This window comes from Pan paniscus, chromosome 9 (genome assembly GCF_029289425.2).
Source record: "Pan paniscus chromosome 9, NHGRI_mPanPan1-v2.0_pri, whole genome shotgun sequence".
NCBI classification, from domain to species: Eukaryota; Metazoa; Chordata; class Mammalia; order Primates; family Hominidae; genus Pan; species Pan paniscus.
In genome coordinates this window covers 84,846,006-84,863,361 of record NC_073258.2, presented here as the reverse complement: position 1 = coordinate 84,863,361, position 17,356 = coordinate 84,846,006, and the positions used below count along the sequence as shown (strand labels likewise).

Here is a 17,356-nt window from a genome sequence, read left to right as displayed (position 1 = left end):
AACAAAGACACATGAGATTTGGTCCTGATCCTCCAGGGTCTAATATTCTAGAGAAGGAGAGAGCATTGTGAATTAATAAAGACAGTGCAATGAGGTGAGGTCCCTGCCTGAGACAGCCTGAAGGCTTTGAGAGCTCTTTGGTAGGGAGTTAGAAAACTCAATAAAGTGTAAGTCACTCTCATTGTTATCTCTCAGAGAAGAGAGTCATATTCCTTTGACCTTGTAGCTTCAGGTGCTACACAGATGAAGACTATTTACAATCACAGTCATTATTATCACTGTCTTAAACATTTATTATCTCTGATACAGGGCAGGGACTATAGTGAGGTGAGTGAGGTACTCATGTTGGGTACAAAATTTAAGGGGACACCAAGAAACAGCAATTAAGACAAAAATACTTTAATGAAATATTTTAGAAAATAAAATTAATGCAAAAGAATTTATAATGAACAAAATATCAAACTTTTAAAGATAGAGTCAGTCTGGTATTAGTCTCAGGTACTATGTAATTACATAGAGGCCCAAGGTTTTGTCTGTTGGCTTTGGGAGGCATAGTCTAGTTGAGGTGATATGAAAGAGATGTGAAAATAAACAAGGTGCCTGTTTTATTTTCACTGTACTGATTGCAAACATGAGATCAGATCTAACTTCCAATAAGGGAACAGGGTGGGAGATGGGTAGTTGATTGACAACTAATGTCATATGGGAATCATCAAAGAAATTCAATAGCATGAGCTCTCGTAACCCTGCTGTAAGAATGAACCCAGACAGTTATTCTAGACTCAAGGAACCTCTAGACATTTTAGCAACAAAATTTGATAGAGCTTCACTCTGGTGCTCTATAATTAGTGGACACAGCTACAGCTACCTTCTCCATGTTTGCATCTTTTCCTTTTTCTGTTAACTGATAATTTTTTCTCCTTTATTCACATTATTCACCTTCCATAGGAGAATCCAAATGGCCTAGGCCTTTTTTTTCTTTCTTTCTTTCTTTTGAGCCCCACCATACAGATCATGGTTGCAAGGTGAGGGGCCCAATCCTAATCCAATGGTCTAAACTGCTTTGTTTAGGGAGGAAACTGAATTTGATAGTGGCAAGTGGTCCAAATGGGAAGGAGCAGTTATAGGCAAGGTAGTTTTCCTAAGAATAAGGTATAGATGAAGCACCTCCCTCCAACATACACCAGTATTGTGGATTGGCAATTAAAAATGACAAGGAAATAGAACAAATAGCAAGTGCTAATGGAGTTGGAGTTCAGAGAAAAGAGAGATCACCAAGGGCCAGGGTGTGCTAATTATATGCTATAAGAACCTGCAATTATAAACCCATAGATGTGCAAATAAATGCTGATGGCTCAGCAGATGAGCTACAAGGTCATTATCTATGGCTCTTTATAAATGGACAGCAAGAGAAATGATTTGTTTATAAATTCACTTAGAGATTGTACCAATATCTTCAAATACTTTTCCCTCCCTCTGTGGGCATCCACAGATAGGCCTCTTGGGTTGGATTTTCATATTCACTACCTTCTGACCTAGGCCATTCTGGCAGTTTATAATAGGATCAGCAGGCCCTTTCAGTTATGACTGGCTGATTCACGCTGCCAAAAGTCATTTCCCCTTGGCACTTCCTTACCGACTAAATGGGAAGTGATAGTGGCATCTGTTCTGCCACCCAGATTCCAGTGATGGTTTATAAAACGGCATTTCTTGTTTGTCTGATGGGGAGAGGTCACACAGAATATAACTGCAGGGAAAGACTAAGAATGCTGGCTCCCAGTATTAGGCCTTCTGGAACTCAGGGCCGAGAAGTCTGCGAGGAGCCCACTGTGCCCATTGGAGCGACTCTCACAGGAACTATGGGCAGGCATTTCAGTGGCTAAACTCAAACGCACAAGAAACCTATCCCTTTGAGGGCAGATGAACCATGCGCACATGCTTTAATTAAGTACTTAAAGCCACTCAGTTCATAACATTGGGATTCTGGTTCTTCTGGTATAACCTGTGAGAATTTATAATGGCCTGAAAAATTTAGAGTAACTTATGGCTCCCTTGAAAGAACCAGAAGGTTTTTTAAAATTTCCCTCTGCAAAGAATGGCTAAAAAAAAAAAAAAAAATTATCTATTCATTCAAAGAAACATTTACCAAATACCTACTATGTGCCATTTCTGTGTTCAGATTGTAGCCTATGTTGTACTTTCTGTATACTGTACTGTGCTCTAATACGTAATATACATACTATATGATAGAATATATGACAGAATCCTAGCACTGTAATAAAACCATTAGATATGCCGGGCGCGGTGGCTCAAGCCTGTAATCCCAGCACTTTGGGAGGCAGAGGCAGGCAGATCATGAGGTCAGGAGATCAAGACCATCCTTGCTAATGCAGTGAAACCCCATCTCTACTAAAAATACAAAAAATTAGCCGGGCGTGGTGGCAGGCGCCTGTAGTCCCAGCTACTCGGGAGGCTGAGGCAGGAGAATGGCGTGAACCCAGGAGGCGGAGTTTGCAGTGAGCCGAGATTGCGCCACTGCACTCCAGCCTGGGTGACAGAGTGAGACTACGTCTAAAAAAAAAAAATCTTCAAATGTGAACCCCATTTTTATGCCACTTGAAAGGAGATTTTCACTGATATTTTTAATGTTGTTGTTTGATTGCAAGAGAACTTTGTCAATATTGCAAGAAGGCTTTGTCAAATTTGTCAAGTGGTTTGTTATGTTTTGGTATACTTTCATCTACTCATCTTCTGAGATATTAAGTGTTCTCACAATCAACAAAAGAAACTGGATTTGATATCTCTATTCTTTAGCCAGTGAATGTACAAAATAACAAGTAAATAAATAGGTAAGAAATAGAAGGTGAAACAAAGGTAAAATGAACCTGCGATATCAGTAACTGTTTCTGTGTGTTGATAAGACTTTGAACGGTGAATAATTAAGCTTAGCAAGTATCAGTCCACTATGAAACCATCCTGAAGGTGACTGAAAGCAAAGAAATAAGAGCCTTCTTCTAAAATCCAAGGTATTAAAGCCTGCTGCAAACACCAAATCTATTAAATATGTGAATCAAATGATAATATTATATTCACAAAATGGTTCCCAAAAGATTCAAATAAAAGTTTCAAGAGTTCAACACTGGACAAAATACAGGATCTCATTTTCATTGGCTTGAATTTATTGTAATTTTCAGAAAGTAAAATATTTTCAAAGAGAAACTGAATAAAGAATTCAGTTAAATACAATATAACCAGGAATTTTTAAAAGATATCCATTAGCCAGCTTTGATTGTGAAAATGTGACTCAGAATATGGTGCTACTGAGGTAAAAGGACTAGGAGAAAATTGGAAACATCATTTTCTTAGTCTGTAGAGTCAACATCAGACTGAGAAAATTGGATCAGCCCTCCCAGGCAGAAACAACAATGTTACCGAAATGACATTATCATGAGAATGTTTTATGATCTAAAAGAAGTCATTGAATCCTTTCTTCTAAGGTTCTGTGCTGGCAGTTTAGATCAGCTACCATTTTGTGTATAATAATATTTTCAAATTAAGATGCAGAAATTTCTCCAAGTAGTCATAGGACCAAATTATATGGAAAGAAAATAACATTCTTTACATTTCCTATGTATACAGAAGGTATTAGATGGACTCCAAACATAATTAAATATATTAGCATTTATAGTAGGCCCTATTTATACTATTTCTTTGTATTAGATGTGCAGTCTTAAATTTTGTAGGAGTATATCTGTTAATATTAGGTCCTATTTATATAAGAATAAAATGATCCTAGCTTGAACAACACAGTTTATCTTTATCCACATAGAAGGAATTCAAAGGTAGCTAGTCCAGAGTTGGTATAGTGCCACTCCATATTATCAGTGACACAGGTTCTGTCTTTATATTCCACTATGTGTATTTTTTGGCTTTATCCTCAAGTTTGCTTCATGGTCTAAGATGACCAGTGAAGCTCCACCCATCATGTCTGGGTTCCAGGTAAGTAAACGGAGGAAATGGGAGAGAACAAAATTTCAAGAATTCTGGCTAAACAAGCTTCCTTATAAGCAGCTATTCTAGTTCACAAAATACTTCAGAGCACTCACATCACATTGTACTGAACATTTTCATGGGGCCACTTTTACCCACAAAAGAGTCTGAGGAATAAAGTCTTTATTATAAGAAAAGTTACAAGTGGAAAATTGGATTTCTTTTAGTAACAAATCAAGAAAAATGGCATTGTTTTTACTTTTGCATATGCTGAGATGCTACTGGTTGCACAGGTGTTCCTTGTATGTACTAACCATGCGTATCTTTCTCTTCCTCTTGTATCACCAGGCCTCCGGAACCTGTTTACAGCACTGTGAACAAACTATGTGATAAGCCTGCTTCTCCCAGGCACTATTCCCCTGTTGAGTGTGACAAAAGCTTCCTCCTCTCAGCTCCCTATTCCCACTACCACCTAGGCCTGCTACCTGACTCTGAGATGACCAGGTACTGCATGCGCTTCCTCACTTCATCTTCTCGAACTGCATGTGCTTCCACAAGGATAAATGGGTAGAATCCGCCTCTGCTCACTTCTCTTGCACTAAACATCTTCCCCAAAGTGGAGAGATGTTCTGCTGTTCCCTTGGTGCAATGGGAGAAATTAAGAACATTGCCTTTTTGTTTTGTTTTATTCCCTAGAGTGATCACAGAGCACTTAGACATTGATCACATGATGCTCCACATGTTCCTAGTTCCTATACATTTTAATAAGGCATTTATTATATTTTTCCAGAAGAATTAATTTTGGAACTTAACACCATTTCACTCATACAGAAGGATGAAAGAGAACATTTGTTGAATATTTTTAAATAATATTTAATAAGTGCTTACTATACTCCAGGCATAACATGGCCTAAGAAATATGTACTATTATCATTTAATATTTTAACTAAAATATTAGATTAATATCACCATTTAACTGAGTCTTTAAGGTATTAAGCAACTTGTCCAAAACTACAGGATTAGTTGGTTCCATCTCACCACACGGAACATAAAATTAATGTTATATTATGTTACCATGCTATGTATGTACATATATATATATATTCTCTTATTTAACTGCTCCTAGCCTATTTAAAGAAATAGAAGTTCAGAGAGGTTAAAGGTATTGCCCTCAGTATGATCTTGCCAATAAATGTAGAGTCCAAATTTGACCTTAGAATGTTTTGAGAATGTTTTGAGTCTTTCAACAACTTTGTAAAGAAATTATTCTAAGTCTGAAAGTTGGACACAATTCTGTGTTAGTATTCCAAAGCCTATATATGATAAATAACAAAAAAGACCTCATCTTTTCATAGTAGCCTGAGTTGGAGAGAGAGGAAAGCAAGAAAAATAGAATTCAGCGTTCCACAAGGTAGTTCCAATTCAGTCTAAACAGAGATCCCAATTGTAATGTTCCTACACAGAATGGGGTGTCTATATAGTTATGTTTTCAGACAGGAATATCTTCATAATATTGTTAGAGCTGAAAAAATACAGACTTTAGAACGATTCAGAGTGAAGATGGATATATCAAGAGGGTCTGCTAAGAATATCATCTTTATTTTTTGATATTTTGAAAGAATAAGTTTGGAAGTCAATTACTGTTCTCTCTAGGAGAGTTAAATAACAAATTTTAAATTACATCTAACATTTCCAGAAATAAATGAGAAAACACATTTCTGACTATGTAAATCAGCTAGGGCATTTTTATTAATTTGCAATAATTAAAGTCTAACTAATATTTCAGAATACTTTATAAATATTCATTAAGTCCACCTATATTTTTAACAAATCATTAAAACTATTTGTTGATACAGCGAACTATGCCATTTTAAAGCTGAAAGGTCAAAGTCACCATAGCCTTAAGGAAGTGAGAAGAGCCACATACCTGTAATGACTTGCTAGTAATTATGTACCTACAGTCAGCTACATAAGGGTAGCTAACATTTATTGAGCTCTTCTGTGCCAGGCATTTTGTTAAATACTTCTTATGAATTATTTCTTTTAATCCTCACAATAACTTTATGAGGTAGATGTTATTATTATCTTTGTTTTACAAATGAGAAAATCGAGACTTGGTAAGTTGCCTGACTTGCCCAAGATCATCCATTAGTAAGTGACAGCTGGGATTCAAACCCAGATGATGACTGACCTGGCAGACCTTTAGCCATTTTTGCTCACTGGAAAAAAATTTCCCCTCATTTCTCTTTTTCTATCCTTTCCCTATCTTTATCTCGACTTTTCATATTCCTTCCCTTCTTCTGGCTCTGTGTCAGTAAATATTTTTTTTCTTTTTATCCTGTGTTCCTTTTTTATGAATGTAAAAGTTACATTGGTTTCCTTCCACTCCAATGGGGACTTTGAAGCATCCCTCCTGAAAAATTCACCAAGAAGTAGCTGATAACAGTTCACCTCTGTGTGCACCTGCCAGATATGATTCTTTTCAGCTTGCTTTCTGTCATCTGTATCATGAATACCATAGTTATTTATTTTTCAAATAAAAACATTATAGTACAATGTTGAATTTTTTTTTTCAAATTACACACCCTAATTCTGATATGCACCAGGACCCAACCCCCATCCACCATTCCCCTTTTTGGGAATTCTATTTTCAATTTATTCTAATTTGGTCCCCTTCTTTCTCCTTCTTTTTTTCTTTTTCCATTATCTTATTCTTTATCTTATCTTTGTAGAAAAACAGTCATACACACACAAAAACACACAGACAGCTATTTTAGTGGCCTTGTCACTACCAGTGCATTGATACCAAAAATCTTAATTTCACCCCACTTTGCTCCTCCTCCATACTTCCTCAACTTAGTAAATGGCACACACATCTACTGCATTGTTCAAGCCAAAAACTTGAGAGTCATCCTTACTACTTTGTTTTCCCTCACATCCGCCATTCAATTCATCTTCAAGTCCTGTTGATTCTACCTCCAAAATATCTCAGATTTATTCACTTTTCTTTACTTCTATTTCCACCACTTTAATCCAAGCCCCCATCATCTCCCACCTATAATAGCTTCTTAATGGGTCTCACCATTTCCACTGTTGACCTCCAGGCTTATTCTCAATGCAACCAAAGTGATCTGTAAAAAATACAGATCAGATCTCCTTTTGCATTAGGATGCAATGCGAAGTCATTAACATAGCATCCAGGCTCTGCATGACCTAGCCACTGCCTGCCTCTTGGATACCTCATTTCACTCTTCCCTTTGCTGACCATATATTCATGTTGGCCTTCTTTTTATTCACAAAATACACTAAATCTCTTCTAGTCTCAAGTGTTTCACATATGCTTTTCCCTGGAATTGGAGAGCTCTTTTTACACTTTGCCTGATTAATTTCTGGTCATCTTAGATCCAAGCTTAAATTGCACGTCTTCAGAGAAGCTCTCTAAAACAGAAAATCAGGCCCCCATTATATATTTTCTTTCTATTTTTCGTAAGACTCAAGCAATTTATAATTGTACATTTATTTATGTGATTTTCAAACTAAATGACTGTATCACCCTCTACACTGTAAGCACAATGAGTGGAATTGTGTTTATTTTGTGCACTGCTATATTCCTAACAGTTAGTACAGTATCTGGCTAGCAGGAGCTCAGGATTATTGGATGAATACATAAACATGGAAATAAAATCTGCAAACAAGCCAACTGTTACCTGTTTGAAAACAAGTCATAAGCTCAAGCTGTGCTTTACCTAGTTCTTAGTAGGTATATAAAACTACTCCATGAATGAATGAATCCATGCATAGAAACAAATAATAACTAGAACTTACTTTGTGTTGTACTTTCACCATAAACTATGTCTATGGTGATTGTCTACATTATAAATCCATTAGGCACCTGTCAGTTCTTCATGAGGACTCAGTAATTCATTTCAGATATTATTTATTTTTCCAATGGGAAATACCTCTCCAAGCCACTGTATCTTGAAATGCAGCCAATAATTCAGGGGCAAAGTAAAATATTCTGGTTCCATTTTTGACACCATCACCTGTGTGCTGTTCTCTGTGTTCTTGAATAACATATAGACCCTCGGAAGTAGATGAGAACTTAGAATTAGATAGAAAAACCCTCATCCAACTCTAGTAATGTTGTGGAACCCAATCTACTATCTTCACAGTCTACGTCTTATTACGCCTCATGGTTAAATATAAATATTCTAGAATCTTTTGCCCTAAAAAAGATATTATAAAAATATATCTATTAACTTATTTAGCTAAGCCTTATCAAGGATCATCCACAAAGTGCAAGATGCTACTATAATGGGACAACTTTTTACAAAGGTGCAAGCTGAAAAAGCCAAAAATGTTGAAGAAATGCCTGATTTTTAGGATGCAGTAGATAATGATGTATATTTTGTTCAGAGCTTTTGAAAAATTCCTGAAGTCTATTCCAGAAACTTGCACATATTGATATAGCAATTATGGCTTCAGATTAGAATATGCACTAGCTCTGGAAAAGTTAGCATGTGAAACCATCCTTACATTTACATCAGTTTAATTCCTAATCCACATTTAGAAGAATAAAGGTGAGTCAGCAAAAGCAACCTGAGTCAGTCTTCTGTATTTTCTGAGCTTCAGTGGGAATACCCAAGTTCTCAGCTCTTTGAATTAATAGCAAACATTCAGGGATGAATTAATTGTACACACAATTTACTTCTGTAAGACCGTTTAAAAGAAAACAGAGAAGTTGTTAGTTTTTCTTAGGAAAGCACTTTAAATTACTTGGCACAGTGCCTACGGCTGCAGATTATGTTTGGAGGAATTGATTTCTTAATGCTTGCAGAAGCAAGAAATGTGCAGAGCCTGAAATCAAACTAAAATTTGAAAAACAAATAGGATTTCTGTGGGACTCCTGCTTATCTAGTACATCTCTTTTTCTTTGAAAAAAAGTAATTTTGATGTTTTAATTGATTTTTCTACTTTGGGAGAATAAGTTATTCAGCTTTTGATATTTCTAGGGCAAGGAGAATAGTATCCTTGGCTGTTTTTTCAATATTTATGGCATACATTTATTTGTCCTTTTACATAAAAGGTCCTAATTATTGTTATTTTGCAGTTGATAACAGAGGCTGAGATAAACCAGATGAAGGCTAATTGAAATATATTGGCAGGTTTTGGATGGGAAATGAACTGTGAAGCACTATATCGTCATAAAACATCTTCACTCACTGAAGGATATATATATTCATGGGACTTCAACTAGTTACCAGGCATCATCCTTAATGTTAGGGATTCAAAGGTGAAAAAAACATGGTCTCTCCCCTTAAGTATCTCACAGACATATAAATGTAGAATTACTTACCATGTGATATATATCTGCTAAAAGGCCTCAGTTTCTCAAATGTACCTAATCTCTAGGTAGCTGTTAAAATAACAAATTTAAAGAAATTAAATTTAACAGAGTTTATTTGAGCAAAGAACAATTCATGAATCAGGCAGCACTCAGAACCAGAAGAGGTTTAGAGAGCTCCACTGAGCAGTTTGAGAAGCAACCGTTTATAGCCTGTACACAGAAGCAAAGTAGAGAAATCGCCTGATGGGCTACAGCTAGGCATCTGCTTTATTTGGGCACGGTGTGATGAGTTGGCTGCCTGCAATTGACTGAAACCCAGCCGCTTGTGACTATCTGAAACGCTACTGTGTGTAACACTTCTAAGTTAGGTTTCAGATTGTTATGTGGGAACTCAGAGTATGGAGACAGCATTAACCTAAGGGCCTCCTGCTTATTTAATTTAGCATAACTAAAATCAGATTATTACAAGCGGTAGTGTTGGAAGCAAATATGACCTCAGACTGTTCCTTCTGCAGAGGCATTAACATACACAAAGAAATGGCCCCGTCCACACCTAGCCATCAATTTCTAATCATGTATAAGAAGCATTACCAATGGAAAATGCACACTCATCTTCTCATAGGTCTAACTTCTAACTGTTCTCTGATGGGCTCAGAGAATCCACATTTATAATTTACCACCTTTGTAGAAATCATAATGTTGGCAGCCTCAAGCCATTCTTAGTTTTGGGATGCAGAGCGAGATCTTTATTTCGTAAGACCTCAATCATATGCCAGAGTTATGGTGAGCCCCTGAATAGTACCTCAGGCTGAGATGAGAATGAATTTTAATTTTTATTAAAGAACTGTTATAAAAGACTGTTTCTGTTCATAGCTTAATAGCGAGTCCAGTGAATTGTGAAGGGAGATGAATGGTAGGGTTGGCAGTATGGGGGAAGGGCTGTGCAAGCCTGCCTGTATTTTTATAGAGATCTAAGTATTTTACAACATGTCATTTTGTTTTCATTAAGGCTTCAAAATTTACTTCTCAGAGAAGAGAAAGTAAACCTTCCATTTTAACCCTTTAATTCAGTTCTGTAGACTATCAGCACATATGAAGTTATAGGATCCCTTAAATGGGTTTTTAAAGTCAGCAGGTATGTGTGTTCCAAACTGAATACCAAAACTTATCTTTGGCAAGCTTTCTTTCCTTGCAGGGTGGCAGAAAATTTACTGGGCCTTTAATGTTTTAACTGTTTCAAAGTCTGTAAATACAAAATCAAATACAAATTCCAAAACTAATCTCTAATAGAAGTGCATGTAAGTCTCTAAAGGTAAACATAGGAGGAATTACCTAACTCTGCCCTTGTTTTTCTGGGCATTATCATGAAGACACTGAGCTTATCAGTAGGATTAGGGAAGAGATGTGTTCCAAGTAAAAGAAATAGGAAAAAGTTAAGCATCCTGTTATATAAAGGCACACAATGCCTTCTGGGACTACCGGACTACCTGTGTGGCTGAGGGCTATTGGGTGGGTGATAAGGTTGGAGAAAAAGGCAGCTGTGTATCATAGAAGACCTTACTTACCAAGCTGAGGATTTTGTACTTTATCCTATAGGCAGTGGGGAGCTGTTGAAGAGTTTTAAAGCTGAGCAAAGACACAAGCTGCTTTGCATTTTTAAAAAGATCACTCTGCCACCTGTGTGGGAAAAGTTTGAATGCAGGGAAACTAGTTAGTATTATATTATAGAGCAGGGTTGAAATAATGAAGAACTGAACTGAGACTATCGAGATAGGGAGGTACAAATGGATTCAGAACTATTTATTAAATAAAACAGGTGGTACTTGGTGATTGACTCAGGGGAAGAATTTTCTGGCTTGGGATATTCACTGGAGGGTGATTCTTTGCCCCTGTTGGACAGAATGAGCACTCTTGTCCACAATAAGTACACTTAAACATAAGACTCTTTAGAAAACAATGGGAGGGAAGGGAGACAAAATATATCGGGTCCCTTGTTTGAGGTAGTGGCAAGGTGAAGTCACAGAGGAGCTAAGGATTGTGCCCAAACTGTGTAGGTCTGAAGCCTTCCATTTGGCCATACTAATCATGTGCATTTTAGCTAAACATGTTACCACCCTCAGAGCCTCAATTCCCTCATTAGAAAGTGAGAAGAATAATGGTATCTGTGCTGTTCCCCTCATAGGATTGTTGTGATGAACAAGGGAAATTGAGCGAATGAATTTTCATCCAGGCACTAGCCACATTAGTCGTTATTAATTGTTCCCATATGTGTATTCTATTTTAAAGCCTTGAACTCATGTATATTGATTTTTATTGCTATCACAAATCAGGTAGAAAATGTTTATCAGTTCAGGCAAATCCCCTGAGGTCATAAGAAAGCTGTTTGGGCTGAGACCTTCTATAATTCTTAGCAGCCATCCTTCTTGTCATCATAATCAATGTCACATATTTTTCCTTTTATTATTACGTTTATAGGCTCCCTGTAAACAGCAGCATGTGTCTAATCCCATATGTGATTTTATACTTATATGAGATACTTTTCTTTTTTTATCTACTCATGTAGTGGTATTTCTGTCTTACATGTTTCTTCTCAGGAATGTGGACAAAATAATAGCCGCTTTATGGTGCACAGATCAGTAGCCAGGCACTTTACATAGGTACTTGATTGTTTCTAATAATCTCAATAATTTTGCAAAGTGTGTGTTTTGATCTAGCAATTGGAGGAATCTGGGCTGTACCCAAGGCATTCTCACATCCAAGCTCATCTTCTCACAGAGCCTTAATCACGTTCACTCTGTACACTGTAGCTTCTCACTCTGTTCCCCACTTCCCACATCCCCTCTGCCACGAATCTGTAGATTCTGAAAGGAAATTTGAGCCTTGTTCACACGATTCAATCTGGGAAACAGCACCATTAGAAAGAGAAAGAAGATGCTTACAAATCAGTGACCTTCTTATGCCCTTAAAAGGCTGATATAATCTTAAAGAATTCTTTATTTCACTTTTAATTAAAACCAAGAGACTGAGCCCTCTGAGAATGACTCACAAGGCATAGCCCCTTTCTAAGTTTATGTAGTAGCTTATTTTTCAAAGGCTGTCACTGCCTTTTTGAAGTAGGTGATCACTAAACCCAATAGGAATTAAGGAAAATAAGAAGAGATTAATTGACTCCCAGAGTGACAGAGGCCACTCTTGCTACATTTGGTTTTATAGCCTATTTCCTCTGCAGTGCAATCTGTGAAAGGGTTTACATGGAAAGAAATACCCCTTGATCTTATATTAATGCATTGTCTCAATAGATAATTTCTTAAATTTACAGCATTCATTGTTGTCCCTCACTATTTTTTGATACTAGCGGGAAGATATTCTTTCATTAAGAATTCAGTAATTGTTTTAAAAGCACAGTTAACATTTTGTAATGTAAAGGACAACAGAAAACAAGGAACTCACCCTGTTTTAAAAGCTCTTATTTACTCTGCACAACAACCCAGGCAGGTAGAGTCAGGAGGCTTCATGAGGGTCAAATACCTTGAGATAACAGAGCTGGGAAGTGAAACCAGATTGGTTTTACTCCAGAATTCCTATTTGTGATGTTCAAATAACTCTGTGATAAAGCAATCTAAATTTAATTGATTAGCTTTTTTAAAAAAAAATTAAAAGTGAGATAATGTCTCTATCTGAGATGATGTGAATATTTTCTATTAGTTTTAGTATGTCTGTTTGTGTTTTGGGAGTAATCTTTGTATTTCCTTTAGTAACCATCAAATTATTGGGTAGCAATAAGAAAACAGAGAATAAGCACAGCTTCAAAAGCATTCCTTTGTGAAGGAAACTACCTATGAGAAAATTCTATGCAAAAATCACCATGGCAACAAATTGTAGGACTCAGAATCAAGATAGTAACGTTAAACCATAACACCCATTGCGTAGATATTAATTAAAACCACTGATGTTTATCGGGTGCCCTTAGGTGCTATGCGCTATTCCAGAAGTTTTATATGTACCAACTCATTTTAACCTTATAATGACTTATGCGGTAGCTATGATCATCCCAATTTTATGGAAATATTACGGTACATGATTTGAGAAACAAATGGAAACAATGAGATGAGATAGTTGCAAATGAGGTCATCAGAAATTACACTTAGAATATTAATTTTATTTGAGCAGAAGTTTTGTTTTATTTATCATTTTATTCCCTGTGCCAAAAATGGTACCTGGCATGTAGTACTAATAGTAACAATGACAATACAGATGATGATGATGGCAACTATGAGGATAGTGATTACAACAATCACTGTTTATCATCTTGTTACCTACCCAGCAGAACTTTATACAAATTAACTCATTAATCTCCACAGCAACCCAGGGAGGTATGTGTTATTATTATCCCATTTTGCAGGTGATGAAACAGTTAGCTAACCTTTCTAAGGTCACATGGGTAGAATTTGAACCTAACTAGGCTGGTACCAGAGTCTGTGTTTTTAAATGTGCTTAATAAATATTGACTGAATATTATAGTAGTAATTCTTCAAGTATTGAATTCTGCTTCAGAGAAAAGTACACCCCATTAAACAATAGTCACATCTTTTCAGTAGATAGGTGATATATCAACAGATGACTGATTGATATATGAAGATAGATAGATAGACAGACAATGAATATATGGTTAAGAGACTAGACTCTAGACACAAAATATTAAGAGTTTGAATTTTGCCTCCACAACTTTCTAGCTTTGTAAACTTGAGCAAGGGACTTTTCTAAAAGGTAGCAATTATTGTAGTATCAATCTCATGGGGTACCTATAAGGATTTCAAGAGGTTTTATATAAAGTGCTGAGAGCAATACCTGATAAATATGAAGTGCTCCATAAATTTTAGCTATCATTATATTTGTATGTGTGAGATGATGTATTATGACCCCCCCCCATAGATACCTCAGGCTGAGGTGAGAATGAATTTTTTTCAAAAGACTGTTATAAAAGACTGTTTCCATTCATAGCTTAATAGTGAATCCAGTGAATTGTGAAGGGAGATGAATGGTAGGGTTGGCAGTATGGGGGAAGGGCTGTGCAAGCCTGCCTGTATTTATATAGAGATCTAAATATTTTAGAATGTAGAATTTTATTTTAATTAAGAGATTAAAATCTGCCTCTCAGAGAAGAGAAAATAAACCTTCCCTATCAACCCTTTAATTTGGTTCTGTAGACCTTCAGCTCATATGAGGTTTAAAGGATCTCTTGAAGAGGGCTTTTAAAGTCAGTAGGTGTGTGTGTTCCAAATTGAATACTAAAACTTAAGATCACTCTATGCCAGAGGAAATCAATACCTTAGAGGGTAAAGAGGAATTTTATGGCTTGCTTTTAAAAGGAGAGGGTACGCTGGGCCACTACTAAGCGGCCAAAGCCTTTGTCCAAATTTTACGAAGGCTCCCCTTCTTCTGGCACGCACTGTGTCAGGGTCTGTGGCACGATGAACAGCATTCAGACTAGATTTCAGCCCTAACTCATCCCCATGACCAAGTGTTCTTTGAGCAACCTGCCTAACATAATAAATTGACCCAAATGAAGATGTATATCAGGATATGAATAAGAATTTCATTTCTCTGTGTTATTTAGATCTCCTTCAAATTCATCTAATTCATGCTCTGTTTTCTTTCCTATGCCTCTGGCATAATTGTAAAGATATTATTCCATCAGCCTTATGGGAAAAAAATAACTAGATGCTAACATAGGTGCAGAGATGGTTGGGTACAAAGATTGGACTAAACAGTTTAGTCCAACCTCTATATTTTCCAGATGAGGAAACTGTCACTCAGACCCCAAACAGGCATTAAATTCATATTATAAGGTTAGCACTTCTGAGGATATGCAATCCAGATGTGGCTGACCCCTGTTCTCAGAAGATTTAGGGACCACTGGACCTAGAGAGTTTCTTTTGTGGATATAGTCAACAGCCACCTGTAATGTAAAAAAAGAAAAATAAGAAAATAAAAGGTCTAGAAATTTATTATGGATAGCATATTTCAAATATGTATGAATTTTAATCAGCTTCTGCCTTATTTATTTTGGATCCAGCCTGATTTTTTTCCATAGCTATATATAGATTTGTATTTATTGAATGCTGGGTATTCAGAGACTCTGCATGGGAAACCTGAAGGTCAGATAGTAGCCCCGTTTTCCTTTCTATCTGACCAGTTACTTGGTAAGTTCTTACTATTCTCACCAGCAGTGAAATAGTACAGGGCCTATGGTACCTGTAGACCCTAAGCTACACTGGACATGAGGAAAGCAGCTGTGAAATATAAAACAGAGCCTCTACCAGATTTCTACCATTATAATTGCTGGAGTTCTGTGATTATTCTTTCCCTCCTTATAGGGCCTGTTGGTGAATCACGAGATGTCCTAGGCAACCATTTCCACACTTTCACAATACAACACTTTCCTTATTGCTTTCCCATAGAAATCTCCTCACTTACAAGAACTTCCTTACTCTTCTCACCCTTGTCACTGTCCCAATTGCTTTGAGTGATGTTATGTTGGATATGCATCTCCTTTCCCACTCTTGTCCACACTGGAGCTCCATGTTGACGCTAGACTTCTAAGAACCGGGCAGTGTCTGGCAGAGGCAAGATGAGAAGCCTTCAGTTTCTTTTACAAAGACTTTTTTTTTTGACCAAGATTTTTCCACCTTGGGCTGTGACTTCACAGAGGGGAGTCTCATGTTACAGCACTGAGATCCCCACTCTGCCCTTTGACAGGTGCCATGCGGGACCCATGGTCAGCTGAGGCCTCTTTCCTCAGGCAGGGACTTTATTTCACTTTCTGTCTTCCACAGCAGCTCTGTTCCTGTGCTGGCCAGGTTCCCTGCCCTGATTTTCATACTGGAGCCTTTTCCTCTGGGATTCTTGTGACTCATAAAGTCAGCCTCTAATTCAGGCACTTTTCCCAGCAGAGAAACAAAAAAGACAGACATGGACTTTTTTGTTGTTGTTGAGTAGCATTAACATTCAGTTTCAGGAGCAACAAACCTTTTCTTAGAAGACGATATACCTTTTAAAACCCTGAAGTTAAAGAATTACCACAGGAAGAATGGGGATGGCAACTGTAGGAAATCAGGATAGGTGTGAGTGAATGCCTTGGCCACTGAGGCCTCAGGCAGCTACTGGTATCCAATAGGTCGAGAGCACCTATGAACCTCCGATCAAAGACCTTCTGCTGTAAATCATAGCTCCACAATGCTAGTTGTCTCTCCTGAGTTCTCACCTATACGTATACTGTTGGTTTCTTCTTTCCATTCTCTGTAAAAGGCCCCCTAATGTATCTCATGTTCTTGCTTTAGCCCACAGTGAGACCTCTTTCATGGAATGCCATGGAGCCCTCTCTCTTTCCCTAGGTCAACAAGTAGAAATTCACATGTGTTCAAGATCCAAGCTCTTTGTAATGGGACATCTGCCTTCTCACATTATTACTGTTTTCAGACCCTACCTTTCTGCTTGGTAGATTCAAAATCAGTTACTAAGGGGACTTGCAAACAATCCTTAATTCTTCTTCATGCACTTTCATCCCATAATGCCTAAGGGAATAATGAACTTCAAGAACAGCCAAAATCGAATTGTAGATTTTCCTCTAGTAATAACTGTGTAACTCTAGTAATAACTATGAAAACAGAGTATATTTCTGTCATCTGTTTAAAGGTAGGAACCATGCTGTATGTTATCATGTGACACATGAGCACATAGTAGACATTCATTGGAATGACAAGTGGTGGGTATTCACCTACGACTGTGACTTATAGTCTTATAGCTCAAAGGAAGAGTTCACATTTAATGGAAGCTCTTCTTCAGGCTCAAGGATATGTGCGGAAGAACTGGCAGACAGAGGGAAGTCCTTCCAGCAGGGTCAGATTTCATCCTTGTTCTCTTGGGGGATGGTGATGCACATAGTTTCCCCTGGGATTTTTTTATTTCAGAGTTAGGACACAGAAACTGATTTTCATCAGCCCATCTATTATGTACTAT

At 37.2% G+C, this 17,356-nt stretch overlaps 1 protein-coding gene across 19 annotated transcripts in view; it reads left to right on the top strand.

The window, feature by feature from the left end:
• Positions 1-17,356, top strand: part of DLG2 (discs large MAGUK scaffold protein 2) — a 2,166,992-nt gene that overhangs the window by 1,688,241 nt on the left and 461,395 nt on the right. For all 19 annotated transcript variants that reach the window (XM_034934113.3, XM_063608698.1, XM_055093779.2 and 16 more), the window contains one exon: positions 4,339-4,494. In XM_034934113.3, coding sequence (XP_034790004.1) covers positions 4,339-4,494 — 156 coding nt within the window. The remainder of the gene's footprint in view (positions 1-4,338; positions 4,495-17,356) is intronic.